Raw genomic sequence first — 21,709 nt, 5'->3', positions numbered from 1 at the left:
TGAGTGTGTCATTCCGAGAACCCCACCTGGCGATCGGTGGGTTCTGGGGTTCAAGGCGATCTAGTTTCTTAAGTTCCTTGACGCATCTCTTTCCTTCCGTTGTAGCATCTTGTACACAAAACTGGACACCGCTGCATATTTATTCACTCCAGTTAGCATCACAGCAATCGCGTTGTCAGGGTCTATTCTCTCAGTTATGGTGATACATTCTTGTCTTTCTTTCTCCCAGTGGATACATGAGAAAAATACATGTTCTGCCATATCTCTATCACAGTATTGATATTCTGGGCTCTCCGCCCTGTGGCTCATGAAAAGGTACGCCTTAAAAGGAACCGTGGCTGGTCAGGAATTGAGTGAGCCAAAAATTCAGCTCACCAAACCCCCTCTTGAACCATGGCCCTATCTCTTTAATTAACCACCTGAGTTCATTCACCTTCCTTGTTGTCATCCATCTATTCTGCCACTCTGTTATTAGCTCTCTACAGGCATCCTCCTTTCGGCTATCTTAACTCTTTCTCTTGCCATTTGCTGTAGTGGAGGCATACGTGTGACCACAAATAAGTCCTCCGTGGACACCGATGAATAAGCACATGCTATTCTCAGTGCCACTTTCCTCTGCACCTCTTCCAGATGTCGTTTATTTCGATCTCTTATCAATGCTCTATACCACACCATGACTTCATATAGCTGCACAGAATGTATAACATGTGCGTATAATCTATGATTAGAGGCCTGTGGTTCTGTCATTCTCATCAATCTGTTTAAATTTTTAACCACTTCCTCAGCCTTGGTACTAGTTTCTTGTACGTGGAATGTGAAAGATCGTCTGTGGTCAAGCCACATTCCAAGGTATTTTACATTTTTTACTGACTGAACTGGTCCTTCTGCAGTTCTAATTTGGATTGGGTCTATTTTCCTTCTTCCAGTCATTATAATCATGTAGTTTTCTGGTAAGAGAACTGTAAACCTCTAGCCCTCATCCAATCACTGACCATCATTAACACCTCATTTGCGCTGGAGCCACCTCTTCTTCACCTTTCACCGTAACTACAATTGCGAGGTCGTCCACGAAAGCTATGGGATGCACACCCTCCGGATACTCCTGATGTAAGATTCCATGAAACAAAGTTCCATAGAAGCGGACCCAATACTGAGCCTTGGGTAACTCCGCTCAAGACTCTAAATTTAATTTCATTATTACCAGTGCAGTATATGAGGAGGACCCTCACTTGCAAATATCTTTGAATCGGTCTTCTTAAATAATCTGGTACATTAATTTCCCTCAACATCGTAAATATGGCCTCCCAACTGAGAGAGTTAAAGGCATTTTGTACATCGACCAGTACCACCACAGGAATGCAATATTTCTGCCAAGTGCCTGCAGTCGCGATGTCTACCAGTCTCATTACCTCCTTCACTGCATCAGTAGTTGATCTCCCTGACTAGAATCTGTACTTACATTGGGACAATCCTCTTCTTTCTTCGATATGTGTTTTCAGCCTGGCCTCAATCATTCTCTCCAATAGTTTGAATAAATTATTCATTGTGCAAATTGATCTATAACCTACTCAACCAACCAGGGCATTCGGTTTCTTAATCAGGACTATGCATGAAGCTTTCCAGGAGGTTGGAATGTAGTCCCCTCTCAACATCTCATTCATGACCCCAAGTTGACCCAAGTTGCTGGGGCCTCCTCAACCAGTATCCGGATGACCTCAACTGGAAAGCCCTCCAGACTGTTGTGCAGCTTCATTTTCTTTCCTGCCGTCTTCAATTCATCCATGGCAAAGAGTGGTATGTCTTCCGCTACTAACTCTTCTCTAACTGGCTGTGGCTGTTCCATGAAAAGCACCTCTACATATTCTCTTACTTTCTCATCAGCTATCATCAGTAGTCTGTTGCCAAGTCTCCCTGTTACTAATTGATATCACCTTCCCCATGGGTCTCTTGCAATATCTTGGCATAATTCAGTCCAGCACATCGATTTAACTTTTTTAATCGCAGTCGAGTGTGGATCTTGCCTTGACATACTCTTTTCTAGCATTCTCTCTTCTAATCTGACAATCACGCTTATTCGCTTTTTGAGAGGCTCTCTTGGCAGCCCAGCCTTTTTTTATAGCACCTCTAAGTCTGGTTCCCACCAATTTGCATGCCTTCATTCAGGTGTTTGTACTGTGACTCTAGCCTTCTCACATTCTTCAATAATGATTTCTGTCAATTCCTCTGGGTCAGTGATGTTGGCAAGCTGTCCACCAATAACCTATCTTCTCTGACTTTCATTAGATAAACTAGTGTCTTCCTGACTAGACTCTCCAGCCTACCTCCAGGTTGCATAAAGTTGCAGTCTTGACTGATTTGAGTATCTTTTTCAAGATTACCATTACTATATTTTCTTCCCCTCTGGGTGTTTCATAGAAGATGGTGTACCTGCTTGCATGGCTCACCGAGTGCTCCCTGCCTGTAACTAAATCATTTTTTACTATGTCACCAGAGACCACCCCAACCACACCGCAGACAGAACAATCTCGTCTTTTTGATTGGCCATTTAAATCACAGAAACTGTCCATATCCCCTTCATCTGGTAGATTCTCAACTTGGGGAACCTTTGAAATTATTTTCCCCGGCCATCTTCTGGCAGCTAGTGTGACCAGGTCCTCATCAGATAGATCCATACCTAGCTAATCTCTTACTCCTCGCTCTCAGAAGCTTTCAGCCTGTGTTGCCTGTGTGATAGTTGTCAAGGTGGTGACAACTCCTTCAGACCCTTAAAACCCTTATATATTCTGCATAGCTCTTTCCTGTGGGTCGTAATGTACTTCGCCAGTCCGGCACCAGAGTTTTCTTTTAAATTGAACACTAGTAGACCCTGTTGACTGATGAGTTCATCCATAATCCTATTACTGATTCTTCCTCTTCTGATGACATCTATCTACACCATTTCTTTCCCTTGCCATACTCTCTCTTTTGTTTAAGAGGTGCCGGGGGCTTCGAGCTATCTGGTTCCACTAGATTTGTCAATGGAAGCAACCTTCTGTGTTCCATGGCCAAACCAAAAATCCAGTCACAAAAAGAGTGGAGCGAACATCTTATTGCCAGTGGCAATAAGTTCAATAGAAAAAAAAAAACGTGAATAAAAAATATGTCCATCGTCCAAAATCTTCATTGCCTTTTCTCACATTATCTACAGCTAGCTTTAAATTGAAGACCATTATTCCTGGCAATTTCCCTGGCCTTTTAACATCAATCCATCTCTTATCACTCAAAAACCTTTTGTGCGGAGTTCCTTGAAATGGGCCAAAACAGTAGCATCAATTTCCAAACATTTTCCATGTTTTGGCCCTGAAAAAGATTTCTTTGTTCATTTACACACAAATAATTTCTGTTTTGTATGTGCGTCACTGACACACATTCATTTCGTGTATCAATTACTGTTTACCAGCGCCATGATTTCTGATCTGTTCAGCATGTAAAATAATGTTGCATTTAAAGTCTGTGTCATACGTGAAACGCTTTTCTATGATTATTAATATTTAGAAAAACACAAAATATAGGTACAACGAAACTGTTATGAAAAAAGAGACTGATTTACAACTGCAGTAGTACACCATACTATGCCTGTTCAACATTGAATGGAGATGAGACAGGAAACGTGAAAGAATGTTGTCATCATGCATAAAGCACATGCACAAATTCCAGAATGATGACGCATCACTAAATTATGATGGGGTAGTAAAGCTCTCTTGAGGTGAGTCGTCTTTCTAGAAATTTGTGTTCGTTCTATATTTGATGAGAAATGTTCTTTCACATTTCTTGTTTGGTTTCCATTCGTTGTTACACAGGTGTATGGATTAAAAAACTTCAGCTTTACAATCTATTAACTTTGTGTTTATGTCAAATGGCATTAGACCTCCAATTGAAGTCGCACCTGACATTTTGACCCTTTAATCTGTAAGAAAAGGTGTGTCTTAAATATGAAGCAATATGGTGTTTAAGATGAAAATAGTAGAATTTAAAAGAAAGAAAAATTTAAAAAAATAATTTATTTTGCAAAAATAAAGTTGCATGGTTATTCACCTAAAATTTCAAAATATTTAAGTAAACTAAGAGAAAAGTGTATAATTTGAGTATATAATTCAAAATTAGGATCCTGTATACTTTGCTTCTTCATCTTTGCCAATGTCTGGGTATACTGAATGATTACTTTCACAGAGAAGATTACATTTTGTGGAATCGTAGAAACTAATTATCATGCAGAACATGCCATGATAAACAATATTACTTGTTACTTCTGCCACTTAGATTATGGTAAAATAAAACGAATGTTGTTTTTTCTAAAATTTTAATGTAAGTTAAAGATTCTTACTGAGTCATATATAAATTTATAGGATGTTTAAGTATTTATAGGATGTTTTTAAGTGATATATTACCATTTGTTTTTCAGTTGGTAGCCAACAACCGCATCACATTCAAGTGATTATACCACATAGCCAATGATTAGAGGAGCGGTCGCTAAATTAGTAAAAATGTTATTATCGGTTATATTGATTATTATTAATTACTATATACCGTTGTTATTTTGTCAGCGTCATGGACACCTTTAAAAAAGACAAAGACGGATTGTTTGTAAGTAGTGTATTTCATAAGATCACAATTTTATAAAAACAACTTATTTAAAGAGCTGGTTAAGTTGTCTACACTGTCATTCAGTCCTTTAAATGTCAGTAATGTCTTATATCCTGGATATGAAATATAACGAGCATAAAATTTGTATTTTATTAAATAGTATTGTTATTACAGTATTTTCTCATATATATATATATATATATATATATATAAAGGCAATAACCGAAATTATTCTGCAGGATTCGTCGGATGAATTTCCTGTTGTATATTATACAGTTACTAATCATTTTTAATAGAAAGTACTCTAATAACAAGTTTTAACAAAATATTTTCTTTTTAAGTATATTATTATGTATCAAATTTTCTACCAAATTAAGACATGAATTAATTAAAATGTATACATTTGTGTAAAATTTAAACATAAGTCTTCTTGTAGTAATATCAAATTGATATTAAAATGTGGTGTTAAAAAATAAAATAAAATAAAACGAATATTAACCACATTAAAATTTGTTGTTTTAGTTATTTTTTTTTTTTTGCATTGTATCGCAGCACCAAAGAAAGATATTCGTCAACAAGACTGTTATTTTTTGTGCGGTATAATTAACAGTTATTTGTAACTTATAAGAAGAAAGAATAAAGAAAAACTTAAGCCTTTTGAATCGAATCAATTTTCAGCATTGAAAATTGTTTGTAAAATTATTCATATTCTTTTTGATCGTATCAAATTTATTGGTTTATAGTTAATTAATTATTTATTTAATCGGTAAATGATTAGGTGTTATTTAATTAAATTTATGGTATTGTTGAAACAGCATAAATACTAAACGATAAAACTTTTTAATAATGTTATCTTAAAAATTAATCACCTTTTTCAAAATAACAATTTATATTAAATTCAAACGTTAAAATTTTTACGAAGTTGTGATATATTTTTTTAGATAACATTTGAAATATTATCTACAGTTAAATGGACAGTTCTCTATTTATTTCTTATAATGTGAGAAATAAAAAAAAATTGAAGTATATTTGATTTTTGATATTGAAGTTATTTCTACGTGAATTATATGTATATTTTTTATCAAACTGATTTAATTAATTAGTTTATTTATTTATTTCTGTTTTTGTTATAAATGAAATTAATATATATATATATTTAGAATTAATTAAATCAGTCTGATAACATAATTAATTATTAATTAACTAAATAGATGTGGCCTACATAATATGTCTGGTCATCGGGTTTTTTTTTTGTTTTTGGAGGAAAGTGTGGCTGACTTAAAAAGTAATAACAGTTTATAAAATATATGGAAATAAAACAAAAATCTATAAACAGCGTGCGTAGAAGAAATGAAATAAAATGTAAATCAAGAAATATAGAACATCAGAAAAGACTTAATGTAAACTAGTTAATTCTAATTGCATAATAGTACATTAAAAAAAATAAAAAATAAGTTATTAACCAAACTATACTATGCAGTGTATTTCCTTTACAGTATAGAAATTGGAAAAAATTGGTTATTAATTATATTAACATTTGTGTAGTTATTACATAAAAGTAATTTGTCATACGAATTGATTTAGTAAAAATAAATTTAATAAAACAAAAAAAAAGTTAAATTTGATATTAAAAAATTTTACTTTTCATAAATTAAATTCAAAAATTAAATTTTTATGCCTTGGAAAAGATTATCAGAGGTAATCAATTATTAAAAAATGATAAAAAAATTCACAAAATGTATTTTTATTTATAACTTTATATTATATCGTGGCTACAAAATGAATTAAATTTATATAGTGTAATTATTGGATTATCATACACACTTATGTCTGTTATTCCTAGTGGGGCAAAAGCCAAAGGCTCATAAAAAAAACCGAGTTCAAAGCAATATGTATATAAATATAATTAAGATTATATTACAAAAATGAAGTAGTATAAAATCTTTAAATGTACTTGTTTTTTTTTTTGCGTATTTGCAATGATTGTAGTATTTTTAAAACACATAAAAAATTTTATAATTTCTCGTGGGAGTTGTAGTTTTTATATATATCATAATTATTGGTCATTATAAACTTACCTTTTGTTGTTAACTTCTTTTATGATTTAGAATGCTTAAAAACTAAATCTTTATTTGGTTTTTTAATATTTTATATTAATGCATCTTTCTCATTTTGTTTAATATTGCAGCAGTACAGTTTTTATTACATTTTCAAACTATTTGTATGAGAACAAGGTGAAATGTTTAGTATAAAGTGAAAATGTGTTACTACAATACACAGTAGAATCCCTATATCTGCAGATGTTGGTTATCTGTAGTATTCACTACAGCATGAAAATATTAAAAACCATCCAGAAATAAATGATTCTGATGTGATAAATTGTGTTATTTTCAATGTACATTTCCAAAAATTGATTATTGATTAATTCCCTGTTAGATTAAGTAATGGATTTTATTTAAAAAATCTTTTGTAGAAGTAAAAAAAAAAAAAAATAGCTTTTCTGAAAACATTTTTGTGATAAAGCAATTCTAGAAAGTCATTTTTAATGACCTTTTCTGAGAGGAATTTTACAATCTTTGATTTACTGAGTGAGAGGATCAAGAATAAAAAAATGATAATATTTGTTATGAGGTTTATACCAGTCGGTGCAGTAGATGAATAAGTTAGAATGTTACTTTCTAATCTGTTACTGTAAACATGGTAGAACTTTATGCGTAAAAGTTTTTTATGGGTAATTTACAAAGCGGTTTTTAATTTTTTTAAATTCTTTCTTTAACCTTCAGTAATTCAATACACGCACATAAACATACATTTTTTTCAAAGTACATGAACTTTATTTCTTTGAATATCAAGTATAGTTATTAAATATATAAAAATAACAAATTAATAAAACAGTTTACCAATTGAGAGGCACCTTTAGAACCTTAGACAGCTTCATTCCTGATTTCATTATTCTGTTAAGTGGTCTATGTATTGATATAGGGTTTCTCAAAATTATCCACAGTTTCGGCTATTTATTATTATTCTTAAAATGCACACCTGCAGGTATGAAGGGAAACTACTCCATTTGGGTTAGTGATCTCACAGATTAATAAAGATTCACGTTTCTGTAGCAGTGTTAAATACCTGTTACTTATTAATTCTTATTTTTAAGGAGGAGGTCTATCTTATAAATTTTGCTTGCAAATTTTTTATAATAACTCTGACTTTTGGAAGCATATTTGTCAGTTCTGAATTTTAGGAGAGATAGCATGCAAGGATTCATCACTTCTTAAAGGAACAATTAACATCATTATCTGTGTGTACGGTATTGATTCATGTATTTATTATAAAGCCATTATCTCATTTTATCATTGAAAGAATAATTAAAAATGTAAGAGAGAATATTGTTTACTACATCCATAAATATAAGTTGCATTAATAATTTATAAATATTATTGTAAAATTCCGTAAGTGTTTAATAATGGGGAAAAAACTAAAAAGCAATGAGTTAAATAAGTAGATTTTGTGCATCATTAGTAATCATTCTGTTATATGATATTTTATAATTAAAGATTAACATTTGTATATTTACAGTTAGATGATGTAAAACTCAGAGTACATTATCAATGTATCAGTGTGTGCTGATTTAAGACAGACATGTATGTATGTTATAGACACCACTGTTACATTGTTGTGGCAATCTTTATAAAATAATTGATGCTAATTGGCTGGTAGTCAAAATTTACTGATTACTAACCATTGTATTACTGACTTTCAGAGTGGTTTCTTAAAGATTTTCTAGTATTACAAGATAATGCTTCCAACTTGAATAAGCTTCCATTATTAGATTTTATTATTGTAAAAATCAATTAATATAAGTTTTCTTCTAGAGTTCTTCAGTTCTTCTTCAGTTAATGCAAGATGACATAAAGCAGTTAAGTGAAGTCTTATTATGTAACAAAATGTTGGAATTGAAAGGTTATTGCAGAACATGAAGTAACTGAGAAGTACATCAAACCAGTCAAATAGCTGATGATAGAAAACATTGTATTTAATAAAATATTGATGTACGATTGATTAAATTTAAAAGTGCCATTGTACAAAATTAATTAATTGGTAAAATTGTGAAAGAAAAAATTTATAAGCGAATCAATTTATTTTTAAAGTGTGAAATTGAAGTTTTGTAATTTAGTGATTTATTGTTATAGAAATACGTAGTGGTTGTTTAAAGTGATTATGTTGCTAAAGAAAGCAATGAATCTTGCTGTGTTGATCATACAGATGTGAATTTAAGATTGTTTTGATCTATAAATGTGAGTCATGTGATGATTATCTTTTTTATTTTTTTTTTTGCAGACCCCCATCCTATTTAAGTGTTTAAAACTAATTGTTAAAAAAAGAAATGAGTTGAGAGTGACTGCTTCACTATAATGTTTGATAATTATATACATTTTTTTTATAGTATTACAGAAGTGAGATTTTATCAATCATTTTGTGACCAATATTTATAATGTGTTACTAACAGTGTAGTCTGTACACAAAAATGTAGAATTCAAGTAAATAAATGCAAAATGTAGAAGTATTACTAAAAATGTTGAACTGAAGTCAAAATTAATGCCTAATAAAAAATTATATTTTCACAATGAAATTGAGGTACCTAAAAACAAAGCCAGCAATCTCCAGTGAAGTAAGTTTTATAGGAGAAACCAAAATCATTTTTAGGTATTTTTCGAGGTGGAATTCTTTGAAATGTGCGTTAATACTTTAATGTAGCATTAATAATGTATGCTGCAAAATTTTACTAGTTTCTATGTATAGAATATTTAGATAAGCAATTTAAATTTGGAGATGTTGGCTTTGCATCCAAAAACTGGATATTACTTAAAACTAAGATGGTTAGGGAATGTTGGTTTAGCTAGTAAAATGTACTTTGAAATGAAAATTATTTTTGAACTGTTCATTAATTTAAATTGTATTTACCATAAGAAAATTGAATTGATAAATTGAAATAGCTGAAGTTTAATTAAAAATATAAATAAGAGGTTAGTGCTGTATGGTTGTGAGTTACAATAAAATTATGAAAGACCAATACAGGGTTTTCATAAAAAAAGGGTGGGGGTTTTGAACATGGATTAAATGAAAACAAAAATACTTACAGTTGTTTATTTATTGAATTTATCTCAAAGTTTTTTTTTATGTAACTAATAAGTTTCAATATGTGTACCATAAATCACTCAGCAAATGTCCAATCGATACTCAGTTTCTGCCCATACGCAAATTAACATTTCTGTTATGGTTACAATTGCTTCATTAATCCTTTCCTTTTGTGATGTAGGTTGTGTATTTTTTACGAATAAACAATGGTTTTTATATTCCCCCACAAGAAAAATTTGCCAGGTATCAGGTTGGACTCCTTGGAGGCCAGGGTACAGATCCTTGCCGGCCTATTCATTGATATCTAAATTTTTTGTTTAAAGCCTGGCTGACAAATGCATTAAAGTGCAGGGGAGCGCAGTGTTGTTGGAAATGAATTTGTTGTATGTTTACAAGGTCATCCAGTTGAGGAAAGCAGTAATTGTTTAATATATAGAATTAAACATTTCCATTAAGTGTTTTCAGTGAAGAAACAAGGCTCTATTACACAACTTTTCATTGCACCACACCAAGAATTAACTTAGGCGTGTTGTGTCGTTTCTCAAAAACTACAAGTGGTTTTTCAGATCTCCATATTTGTGAATTGTGTCTGTTAACACACCCGTTAACGTGGAATGTAGTTTCATCCTTAAAAATTATGTCATCTAGAAATGATTCATTTTCATTAATTTTGTGGAAAATTTCAACAGCAAAATTTAAATGTTTTCTTCATCAGGTTTCAATTCCTGCAGTAGCTGGATTTTATGTATATGTAATTCAATCTTTTGTGTAAGACTTAGTGAACTGTTGTTTTCAGAATATCTAACTGAAGGCTTTGACAAGAGATGGATTTGTTAGGACTTCTGATTGCAGGTTGTCTAATTTGTTCTTACAGTTTTGTCTTACTTGTGGTCTGCCAGTTGATTTTTCCTTGGGAACAGATCCAGTTTCTTTGAACTGTTTGAACCAAAGTCTTATGTTATTTTCATATGGTGGCTCTTTTACATATTCATGTTGAAATACACGTTGAACCAGAATTACAGACTTTAAATTCAGCCTGCCACAAAACGTACTGTACTTTTTTTTAAATTGTGAACATAATAACAAACTAAACACACCTCTGCAACAATAAAAAAACTGGTGTGATGGTTTGAACTGCTGTTACATAAACTTTTGGGTTGAAGGCTATCAGGGCTTCCATATTACTTCTCAAAATTTCCCTTTTGCCTCTATCTGAATTTCACAAACCCCCACCATTCTTTTATGAAGACCTTTTATATACGATTAACAAATTTTTTTACACAACTAAAAAACTTATACTAACTATTTACTGTTAATCTTATATTAAAAAATTTAAACACTAAGTTCCGAAAATTCTTTCACATATTCATGCAACTTCTCCTCTTTTGGATGTTTTGCAACAGCAAGACCAGCAGAAATGTTCTCAGGAATTGGGTTTATAGAAGTCCAGATTGGGATTTTCATGCCAATTTTGTGTAAAATTAATTTTGAGCAGTATTTTAACACCAGCATCTGTTTTCCATTGACCAGTCCTCTTATATTTGATAAAATTAGGTCTGGGTTCATGTCCATCACTTCCTTATTATTTTTTTGGTAATAAATTTGAATGAAGACATCTCATGGTAGTAGAATTTTTCACCTTGAACCAAAACATTTCACTTGCTGAATTCAGACCTTTTAAGGAAATAGTGTTTACATGGTGCAACATTGAAGTGCCAAGAACTCACTGGCTTAAAAATGGTGTCTGCCTCTTTTTTTCCAGTAATAGACTTGACCTTTAGTACTGCCGCCAACCATTACCACCAGCCTTGCCTGCTTTCTAATTATTTCCTGCTACTCATCTGAGTTCTCAATAGCTTGTTTTTTTTTATATATATAAATTTCATAGCCGTAGGGAGACCAAAAACTATCAGGAGGAACAAAACTATGACCCCTAACTGGAAATATTAATTCAGCTGATTCCAAATTTGGGAGAGCATCCAAAAGCCAGCGAGAGCACATTGCAATAATTATCTTATTTTTGTTTAGCTCTCCACAACCATCAGCAACGTGCCTTAATTTAGAAATTTCACTAAAATCCAGAGAATTCCAGTTTTTAATAGAGACTTGATGTTATCTCGTTTGATCCTTTTTTATGGATATTTTTGGTCCACATATCTCTATTAAGGGGGTGTCTTTTTAACTACTCTGGATTATTGTAAAGTTGTAAAGATAGCACTGTCTCTTGTAGAAAGCCTTCTCATCTGGTATCACTGGTAATTGTAAGTCTTTTTGACAATCAAATGACAGATTCATGACACCAGAATTTTTCTCTTTTAACAGTGAATAAAACGCTTTTGCCAGTCTTTTGAATTATGTTTCACCCTACAATCTCATTCTTTTGGTCAATATCTTTTTCATGTTTGATATTTTTCATTAAATTTTAAGCATGTCGAACATAGTAAATAATTGGTTTTGGAAGACCAAGGTCTTCCAAAACCAATATTAAATACATGGTTAAAAATAAATTAAAGTAGCATTCTTTGACTTAAGTTTTGGTCTTCTATGCACTCGCAATACATTTTATGTAACAAGCAATATTGAACTCTGATGGAAGATATTGCTTCCCAGTTTGTGAATGACAGTTATATAGTTCACTGCATGTTAGTGTAGAAATGAATAAAATCGCAGAATTCTTTTTGGCCTCAAATTTTTGTGATGTACATTTACCATTCTTATTTTCTACAGGTGTATTCCCTATTTCAGCAAACTTTTAGTAACAAATTCAATTTATGTTCAAGTACAACATACATTTAAAAATGATTTTCTGACAAATTGGAAGGTCACTATCATTCTTAACAAAATATTTAGTTTAGTACTTTTTAATCTCATGGCTGCGAGTTGTAGCCCTACATCTTTTGATATGCATTATTTTACAATAATTTAAAAGAAATTATTTCAAGAAGACCTATCTTTATTGTATTAATACAGCTTATGGAAATTATAACATTCCTGCATGCTGAGTTCTCAACACCGAAAACTTTCAGTATTATGATCACAGTCAGGATACTCAGGAAGATTATGTGATCAGTACCTAAAAAGAGAACAAAATTATTGCAGCCCAGCCAAATACACCTTAAAACAATAATAGAAGGTGGGCAGCACTAACCTCAACAGACAACTAGTTTTAAAAGTACTGTACTGGCTTGAAACAATTTAAAGTAGTATGAATATCATTAGTTCATATTAAAAAAAAAAAATGTTAAAAAATATAGGCTAAAATATATATAAGAGAAAACTAGCCTCACCTTTTTAGGTACATTTCGTTTCCAGTTTTTTAGTATAGAAGTTCTGGCTTTAGGTGGAAACACAGGTGAAAGTTTATTTACAGTTTCCATGTTTTAAGCTCGTTTATCCTTCTTATGGATAAAATATTTAAAAAAAGAAAACAACACAACACTCGCTAACACAGCTTTGCAAAACAAACATAGTATCATGTTATGATTTCCTGCCTCCAAAGTTGTAGAAAGGTTTCTGATTTAGATATTGTTGGTTTTGCTTTTAAGAAATGAAAAATAGACGTGGAGTTTGTTTCAGTCTTTGCAACGAAAGTAAATTGTTACATTAAAAAATTATATATTACAGCTGATTTTGCATCTAAATGAGATATGAGTATTGATATACTTGGGCAAAGAATACAATCCTACCATTATCTCATTTTCTCTAAAAAGTAGAGACTGCTGACTTTGCTTTTAGATGCGTTAATTGTACTTTATAGAAGTACAGTTTCCTTTAATAATAATCAGAATCTAATTGCTGAATAATATCTATTGTTATTATTTTATTGTAATATTATAAAAATATATTTTATTCAGTTGATTAACAATAGAAAGGAGAAAATTAATTTTAATCTTTTGCTTAAACCGTCATTCCTAGTCCTTTGGGTTTCACGTGTAAAAGCACTAATGGCTTCTTTGGAAGCTGATGCCAATACACGATAGTATATTTTGATCATTGAAGAAAAACCCAGAAGAAAAAGAAACACTTCATTTCTCACTTTTCTTAGCATTCTAGCATTTTTAAATTCTTGCTTTTGAGAATTGCTATAATGTTTTCAATAATAATGACTTTGTTCTCGTATCATCGACCTGCCTGCAACCATGGTTATGGCATCTAATAGATAAGATCAAATTATATTTTATTTTATTATCATAAATATGTATAATTATAGCATAGTATTTCAATTAAGTTTTATTATTATATTACTTATTCTCTTATATTTAAATACTATGTTGTTTTTTTTTCAGTTTCTATTTATATAAGTTTTAATTTAGTATAAGTTGGACTGGACAATCCCTTGTGCCTAATTTTTTTTTTTGAGATCTGGTTTAGCTACATTTAAGCCACTGTCGATAAAATGTTTTTTTCTGCTTTTTGAAATGCTTCATATATGTTCTTTTTCCTGCTTATACTATATTTAACCTGAAGTTAATTTTATGTCTAACCCTAAAATTTCATGAAAATTGATGAACTAGTTTAATGTGGTCTCTGTAAAAGAATTTAAGTTCGATTATTTATACCAAAAAAATTTATTTCATTGATGAGTTAACATTAATTAGTAGATTCTTTTTTTTTTTTAATTTATGAAGTACAATAATGCGGATTTAAATAAAATGTATTCTTAATATTTACTGAAATAATATATATGAAAGAAAATTGTATACACTAACAAGTATTTTGCTTTTTTTTCAGTGTATAAATTATTTATTAATATTTAATACTTTTTAAATATTTTATACAAAAATCATTTGTACAGTTTTTACGTATGAATAATAATTAAACATTTTGTGATGGTGCCAAGTCCGAGCATCAAATCAAATGCGCTCAGTAAATTTATGACTTCACCCGGTGAGCGGCTAAGGTGATTAAATTTCAATCTCCTAAATGTGAAAATTTTTATTATAAACTAATTTTAATTTATGCAGTACTGTAAATCCAAATTATTCTTGTGCTTGAAATATCTCTATGGCTTAATAATGGGGCTAATGATAGATGGATCAGTGCTATATTTAAAGAAAAAATTAATTATAAAACAATTGAAGCATTTTCGCTTGAAACACAAATTTTAGTAATTTCGTATTTTAAACTATCATCTATTTCTTGAATCATTTATGGCAGCTATTATTACTAAAAAATAAAAAAATAATATTAATTAAGTTTTGATTTTAATTATTATAGCACCCTTTGCAATTAATTTAGTTATAAAATTATCAGGGTTATTATTTATAATGATAACAGTAATAATAATAATAGTAATAATAAAATTACCAGCATAATACTACATAGAACAGTTGTAATAAAAAAGTAATGTAAAGAAGTAAATAAATATATATTGATAATTTTTTTTACAAAAAAAAATCATTGTACTTCAGTAAAAATTATATTGAGGAGTAAACGTAACTCGGTACTTGGAAAATGTGGTGATTTACGCACAGTCTTCCCACTATGAATACATATTTGTCATCAATTTTTTTTTTTTTTTTTTTTTTTTTTTTTTTTTTTTTTTTTGCTAAGTTATACTATGTTTCTCATATTAAACATCAGATTTAATATTATATTGAATTTATGGTAAGTTTTAATCAAAGATTTCAGTTTTACTTTTTGTTTTTAAATATCATTCAGAAGTATCTTCTTTATTGCTATAAATATTGCGTTAATTTGTTTCCCTGTATACTTTCTATTTATGATAAGTATTATATGTTTATGGTTACTTTGAAGTTTTAATACATTCTTTTGCCCTTTCTTATTGCATAAAATCAATGGCTGTGAATGATTATAAAATATAAACAATATTAATTCTTTTATATTAACTTGCATAATTTTTGTGTTAAATTTGAACCATAATATAATTAATGTGTTCAGTCAGTAATATTTATTAATTTTTTTGTTTTATGTATTTTTTTTAAAAATATTTATTGTTTTGTTTTAATATTTTCACTGTTACGTTATACCTTATTTATTTTTTTTTAATTTTTTTAATATTTATTTATATGTGTTTACATTTATCTAACTTAATTTTAATGGTTTTTTAAGTGCTTGTATTACAGAGAGTATTGACACATAAAAAGAGTGTTATTTTATAATAAACAGGAGTTCTAAGTAGTTACTTAACTTAATATTGTTGATGTACCATTATTTACATTAGTATATTGGTTTTATAAATTCAAGATTTAGATGTCTGAATTTTGTCTGCCTATGACTTTCTTACTGTTTATTTATTTATTTATATATATATATATATATATATATATATATATACATTAAATTAATTCAGTAGCTGTCTTAAGATTCTTATACGATTTCAGAATTAAGTGACATAGTTAATGTTTATTTACATAGTAAAGAGCTGTTGTGATGAGGAATATTTTCTTTTGATAGCTTCAAATTAAATTTCTAAAAAAGATTTATTTGAAATTTATCTTTTTATATTATTGAAGAGGGGGGGACATGTATTTTTTTCTTTGGTAGTGTATAAATAAATTCTCTATCTCAAAATCTTTGTTTGCAGGAAGTACAGAAGTTGGTACTGTAAGAAGCTAATAATATTTTTGTTCATAGAAATTTCTTTCTGTGGTGAAATTTCAGTTTTCGTCCTCTGTTGTCCACAATAATGCTTTATTCATTAATATTGCTATAGATGTGGCAGTTACTATATTTAATCAGTGATACAGATTTTTGTATAGTTAATCATAATTTTTGTTATATTCTTAAAATTTTAGGTGCTTTTTTTTAAGTATAAACTTTATATAAAAACTAGCCAGTTAGGACTCTGCCTCTTGGATCTCCGACAAGATGGTTATCATCATCGTTGTGAGAAACTTCCATGTTTATATGCTCATTCAGCTCCAGTTACTGATCTCTTTCCTATTTCGTTTCTTGTTCTAATAATGAAAAAAGATTAAAAGAACTATGTGGAAGGAAGAAGAAAAGCAATTAATAATGAAAGGGGATATATAAAAAAAAAAAAAAAAAGAAAAGAGAAGACAAAACTTTGAAGAAAGAAGTATACAGACTTTACAAATACTTGGAAAAAACTAAATTACAAAAGGCAGAATACTAGAACTATAGTAGTGTCATTTACTTCATCATATTCTATTAGTCATTTTAGTTCATTATATTTCTGTTGCTATGGTGACAGAAATATAATGGAGTAAAAGGATTAATTTTTTTTGTTTAATTAATATCTTTAATTTTATCTTCGTTCCAAAGGGAGCTACAGCCTCGATCTATGGCGTAAAACCTTCCGTGGGATAACACAAATGTAACTGAAAAATTGAAAGCAATCAGTTTGGTGGCTCTCATGTGATGCCGTTGCAAACAAACTGACTAACTTTTGAATTCATATATAAGATTACATAAAAGTACTTGTTTCCTGTAGGAATAGTAAAATTCAAATTTTGGTTTCTCTATTTTTACGATTTAAAAGTTACACAAAGAATTTCTTTCAAAAAAAAATTTCATAACTAAGATACAGGCAACAAATAACTTTCTTAAGACCATCTTTTAGGTTACTATAATCTACATTAAATTATAAGTTATAACTCTGTGATTTAAACAAAACTGCCTGTCAATATTATTCATTGGTATAGGACTTATTTTCACAAGTTTAATTTCAGTTCAAAAATCTGTCAATATCTGAAAATTTAAAATAAAAAATTCAAACTTGTGTAGTTTAAGGTTAAAAACAGAATGTTTTGCTTACCTCAGATAAATCTGTATTTGATTCAGCATTTTTGACCATTTATCATTTTCATGGTTCTTGAGCATACATTTCCTATAACAACATTAATTTTTTATTTAAAAAGCAACAGCAGAATAAAAAAAATTTAAATTCCCAGCAGATCACAGTAAACAAACTTACCTTAACATCAACTCTTTACAGAATATGCATTAGTAGATCAAAAGTTAGTCACATGGTCACGTAGTGATGCATTGTGAGAAACAACATTAGCATATGGTCTTGTTATTCAACATTCAAAAGTATGTATATAGTAAATATCTCTTAGGTTTTCTATTGACATTTTTGTTTACCTATTCAAAAACAACTCAGAATAATGTTTACAAGGTGGTTCATAACTTTTATCACGAGATTGCATAATTATCTCAAATTTAAGGAATTTGTGTTTGGTCTATTGATGCATGATACAGTCCAACTGAAATGTTATAATTTTGAAAATTTTTCTGATTTGTGTGTTGTAATTAATGACAGTTAATTTTATTTCCAGACTTGATATTTTATTTTTATTAAAATTGTTAAATAAATTTATAAATTGTAAATTTTGATATCACAGCTTTTATTAGGATAGTAATTATACCATTGTTGAAAAAACTTATGAGTGTAGTATTGTTTAAATTTGTATTGTAGATGAACATTATTAGATTTGGTTTATTAATCTGTAAGTTACATAAAATTCAATGGAAAAAATATTCTTAGTGATATCAATAAGTTGTAATTGAAATGCCACCAGACCATCACTTAAAATAACCATTACAGGTTGGAAATTCAGGTTGCTGAGCTGAAATACAGTAGAAAATAAATTTCTATATTAAAAATAATAATAAATAATGTGTTTCTAAATATTTAAAAATAGCTTTCAGAAGTTTTTTTGAGCTATTAAGAAACGCCTTCATTAATTCTTACCGTTGTACAATTAGTCTAGTCCTTTTTGTCTTCCAGTCAGCATAAAGTGCCAACCAGTGTTTTCTTGTCTGGTTTGCTGTCAGGCACAGCTTTCACTTGAGCTAGTTTGTGAGACATTTTCTAAATATTTTCATGCATACAGTAATAGCTATGAATTGATATACAACAGGCTGTTTACTTATGCTGCGTTAGTAAAATTGTTTTGCAACTGGATTGTTCATTCTGGCTTACATGATGATACAGATTGTGTTTTTTTTTTTAAATAAAGGATAATAGTGTAACTGTACGTAACTTTATGTTTTGTGGCATTATAAAATAATTATTCCCTTTGTGTTAAATAATGCTTGCTATTAACCATCTTTTCTGTTATTCATTTTTTTCAACTTTTTACTGAAAGATTTATTAGTGGTATAGAAGACACAAACATTCATGAATATTGAAGTATTATGATATGTTCACCTTATTAAAAACAATTGTGTGGTGGCACAATTTGAATGTTTAACTGTGGCAAAATTGAAGGTAGTGCTGTATTAAATATATGCTGTATTAAATCCTAAAATTGATAGGGAACTATATATTTTTAAATCTTGACTATATATATACATATACCCCTTCAAATCTCTGTTTATCTGTACAAGATTTTCTGGATTTTGCATGTTAGTGGCCATGCATACAGAAAGAAATTTATAAATATTGGAATAAATTTGCAAAATCCAAAAAAAAAAATGAATGACACTACTATATCTATATTATAAAATCAATCATTTGAATAGGAAAAATTGCTTTAAGACAGCAGTGAAAATTAGTAAAGGAAGATGTTCATGAAAATATGAATGTTAAGTTTTAGCTGATTAGGGAGTACAAAGACTCAAGTAATAAAAAGAAACCTGTACAGCTGCCCCTTTGACATAGTTTACTGACTGGAAGAGTTTAAAAAGGTAGAATATTATTTAAAAATAAAACTTTTAAATCGTAAAAAAATTTAGTGTTTTATGTTTAGTGACTGATATATAAGACTATGTCTTGTATCTGGAAGCTTAGATGTTGTGTTTAAACAATGTACAATACTAAAATATCACAGTAACCAACATTCATTTAAAAACGTGATAGTGCAATATGTATTGCTGTAGATGTTTCATTAGATTTGGTCTAGCTCTAATTAGGGGATCCTCGCTTCATTACCAGTTGTTAGTAGATTTTATTAAAGTTAACAATACAAGTCCTGATCATTGTAAATCTAAAGAGTGTGTTAACATCCTATTGGCATGAACTAGGAGTAATGAAATGCCATCAGATCTATTAAAACATGGGTTTTTGGATCCTTTTGCCATTAGACCAGTATTTCTGTTTTCCATTATGTCCAGTATTTGAGCGGTTTGATATCATAGAAGATCTAATGCATCCTATTTGATAATTGAGTAGCAGCTTTTTGTTAATTTTATTTTTAAATAGCAAGAAGAAACTTGCAACTAGTCAGATTGGTTGCTATTTAGGGATTCAGTTCGTGTATCTAATTTACAAGTCTAATACAAATTCATCCATGATTTTCCTCTTAGACTTGAAATAAAAACAGAAGTATTTTAGTGCAATGGTGGATGTGTTGAACTAATTTTAAATTCCTGGAAAAGTTCACCCACTTATTTTGGAAAGTAGGATTATGAACTGTTGTGTGTGAGATGTTAAACCTGGTTAAGTGTAGCGCTGTTAATGATGTGATATTTTCTCAGTATTATTTTGTGGTGGAGAAAACATCTAAAAATTGGAATTACTGTGAGAGTGTGATGTTATAAAAATTTGTTTATATGTTAGAGAATAACTACAGACTGTTTCTAGAAAGCAGTGAATAATTCCAATAATAAATAAATAAACTTAATATTATGTATTATATATTTTTAAGCATTTTGTATAGGAATGGTTTTAGTCATAATCAGAAGCAGAAACCTATCATATCATATTCGTAAACCTGTCGCTGGCCCCTTGTACTGGGATTTTTAAGGCTACAAAAAGCTTGCAATGTAATTCTCTTAATTTATTTTTATGTCTTGTGCTTTTTTCATCTTCATTTCTGTTCTGTTAAATTGTTTTTAAGTGATTTATCACTACTAGAAGGTTGAAGCTGTTTTTTTAGAAATTTTTATATTTTCATTAATATTTGATGTTTTGTTATTTGGCAATTTTCTTTCCACCCAGTGGTAGTTTATGTCTACATCCAGAGGACTGGTTGATTAGAAAGGGATATAGTAGTCTATTTGATTTAATTTATTACCGCTTTACTTTTGTGTTTGTGACAAATCTGTATAAATTGTATTTCAAGAGAATTATTGGATGATGCTGATTAAATTAAAATTTTGATAATAACAATGAGTAATGAAATAATATGTCATTTAAATTAGAACTGAAAGTTTGAAGTTACTGGGAGACAATAATTGCTTACAAAATGAAAAATTTTACAAAGTGAATTTACAAATTTCAATCACTGTTTTTATCTGATAGTTTTAGATTTTTGTGTATCTGTACTTTTTGTAGCTACTGTTTACATAAAATTATGATCGTTTCTAAATTTGGCATTAATCTATGTTTGTTGCATAAAAGTACTAGATAAATTGATAATTTTGTTATTAAAGTCAAAACCCTTTTTAACTCTACACTAATGAATTTTTGGGGGCATTTTTAAAAATTTTTTTTAGAATAAGCCTGTAGATGATTAAGTTTAATACAAATGCATTTCAATAATTATAATACAGTGGTGGACAGTGGAGATAATTGTTCTTTCTTAAGGAAAAAAAAATCAATGGATGTTATCGCTTAAGATATCGTAAATTGTATATTAAATGTTTACATGTAGTTTGATATATTTAGCTAACCAGTTTAAAAATTTTATTTGCATTAATATTTAACGCCGTTTTATATTTTGTTTATTAATTTCATTAATTATGGCAGATGTATACATAATTTTGTTACAGTTTTATGAGAAAATATCATTTGTTTCTGGAAATTGAACCATTTTAATAACTGGTGTATACAGAGGACTATACTAGGTGGCCCTTCTTTCATTAGTTCAGAAGGGCTCTGTACTGACTCTTTTTTATCTTAATTCTGTGTTATAAACTTAGATTTCTAAATAATATTTATTTTAATGCCTTTGAATAATAAAAGAGTTAAAAAAATGTTATCGATTATGTACTCTGGTTTTACTCTTGCTCATACTTATTGACCATTACTATCATTAGAAATAAATTTAAAAAAATATCATATTCGATATATTTTAAA

General features: G+C 29.4%; 1 protein-coding gene across 4 annotated transcripts in view; it reads left to right on the top strand.

The window, feature by feature from the left end:
• The window catches only part of LOC142323622 (uncharacterized), a 122,681-nt gene extending 108,899 nt beyond the window's left edge, over positions 1-13,782 (top strand). The window contains exons 12-13 of one of the 4 annotated variants that reach the window (XR_012756135.1): positions 4,442-4,623; positions 8,496-13,782. Coding sequence is in view for 2 of the 4 variants with exons in the window: in XM_075363497.1 (XP_075219612.1) it covers positions 4,442-4,494 (53 nt within the window). In the remaining 2 variants the exon portion in view is untranslated. Of the gene's footprint in view, positions 1-4,441; positions 5,421-5,886; positions 6,133-8,495 lie in introns of those variants that run through there. The other 3 variants (XR_012756136.1, XM_075363497.1, XM_075363498.1) reach the window with 3 other exon arrangements.
• The last annotated feature ends 7,927 nt before the right edge of the window (positions 13,783-21,709 follow it).

The sequence above is a fragment of the Lycorma delicatula genome, chromosome 4 (assembly GCF_047948215.1).
Source record: "Lycorma delicatula isolate Av1 chromosome 4, ASM4794821v1, whole genome shotgun sequence".
NCBI classification, from domain to species: Eukaryota; Metazoa; Arthropoda; class Insecta; order Hemiptera; family Fulgoridae; genus Lycorma; species Lycorma delicatula.
This window is presented reverse-complemented; position numbering and strand designations above follow the sequence as displayed.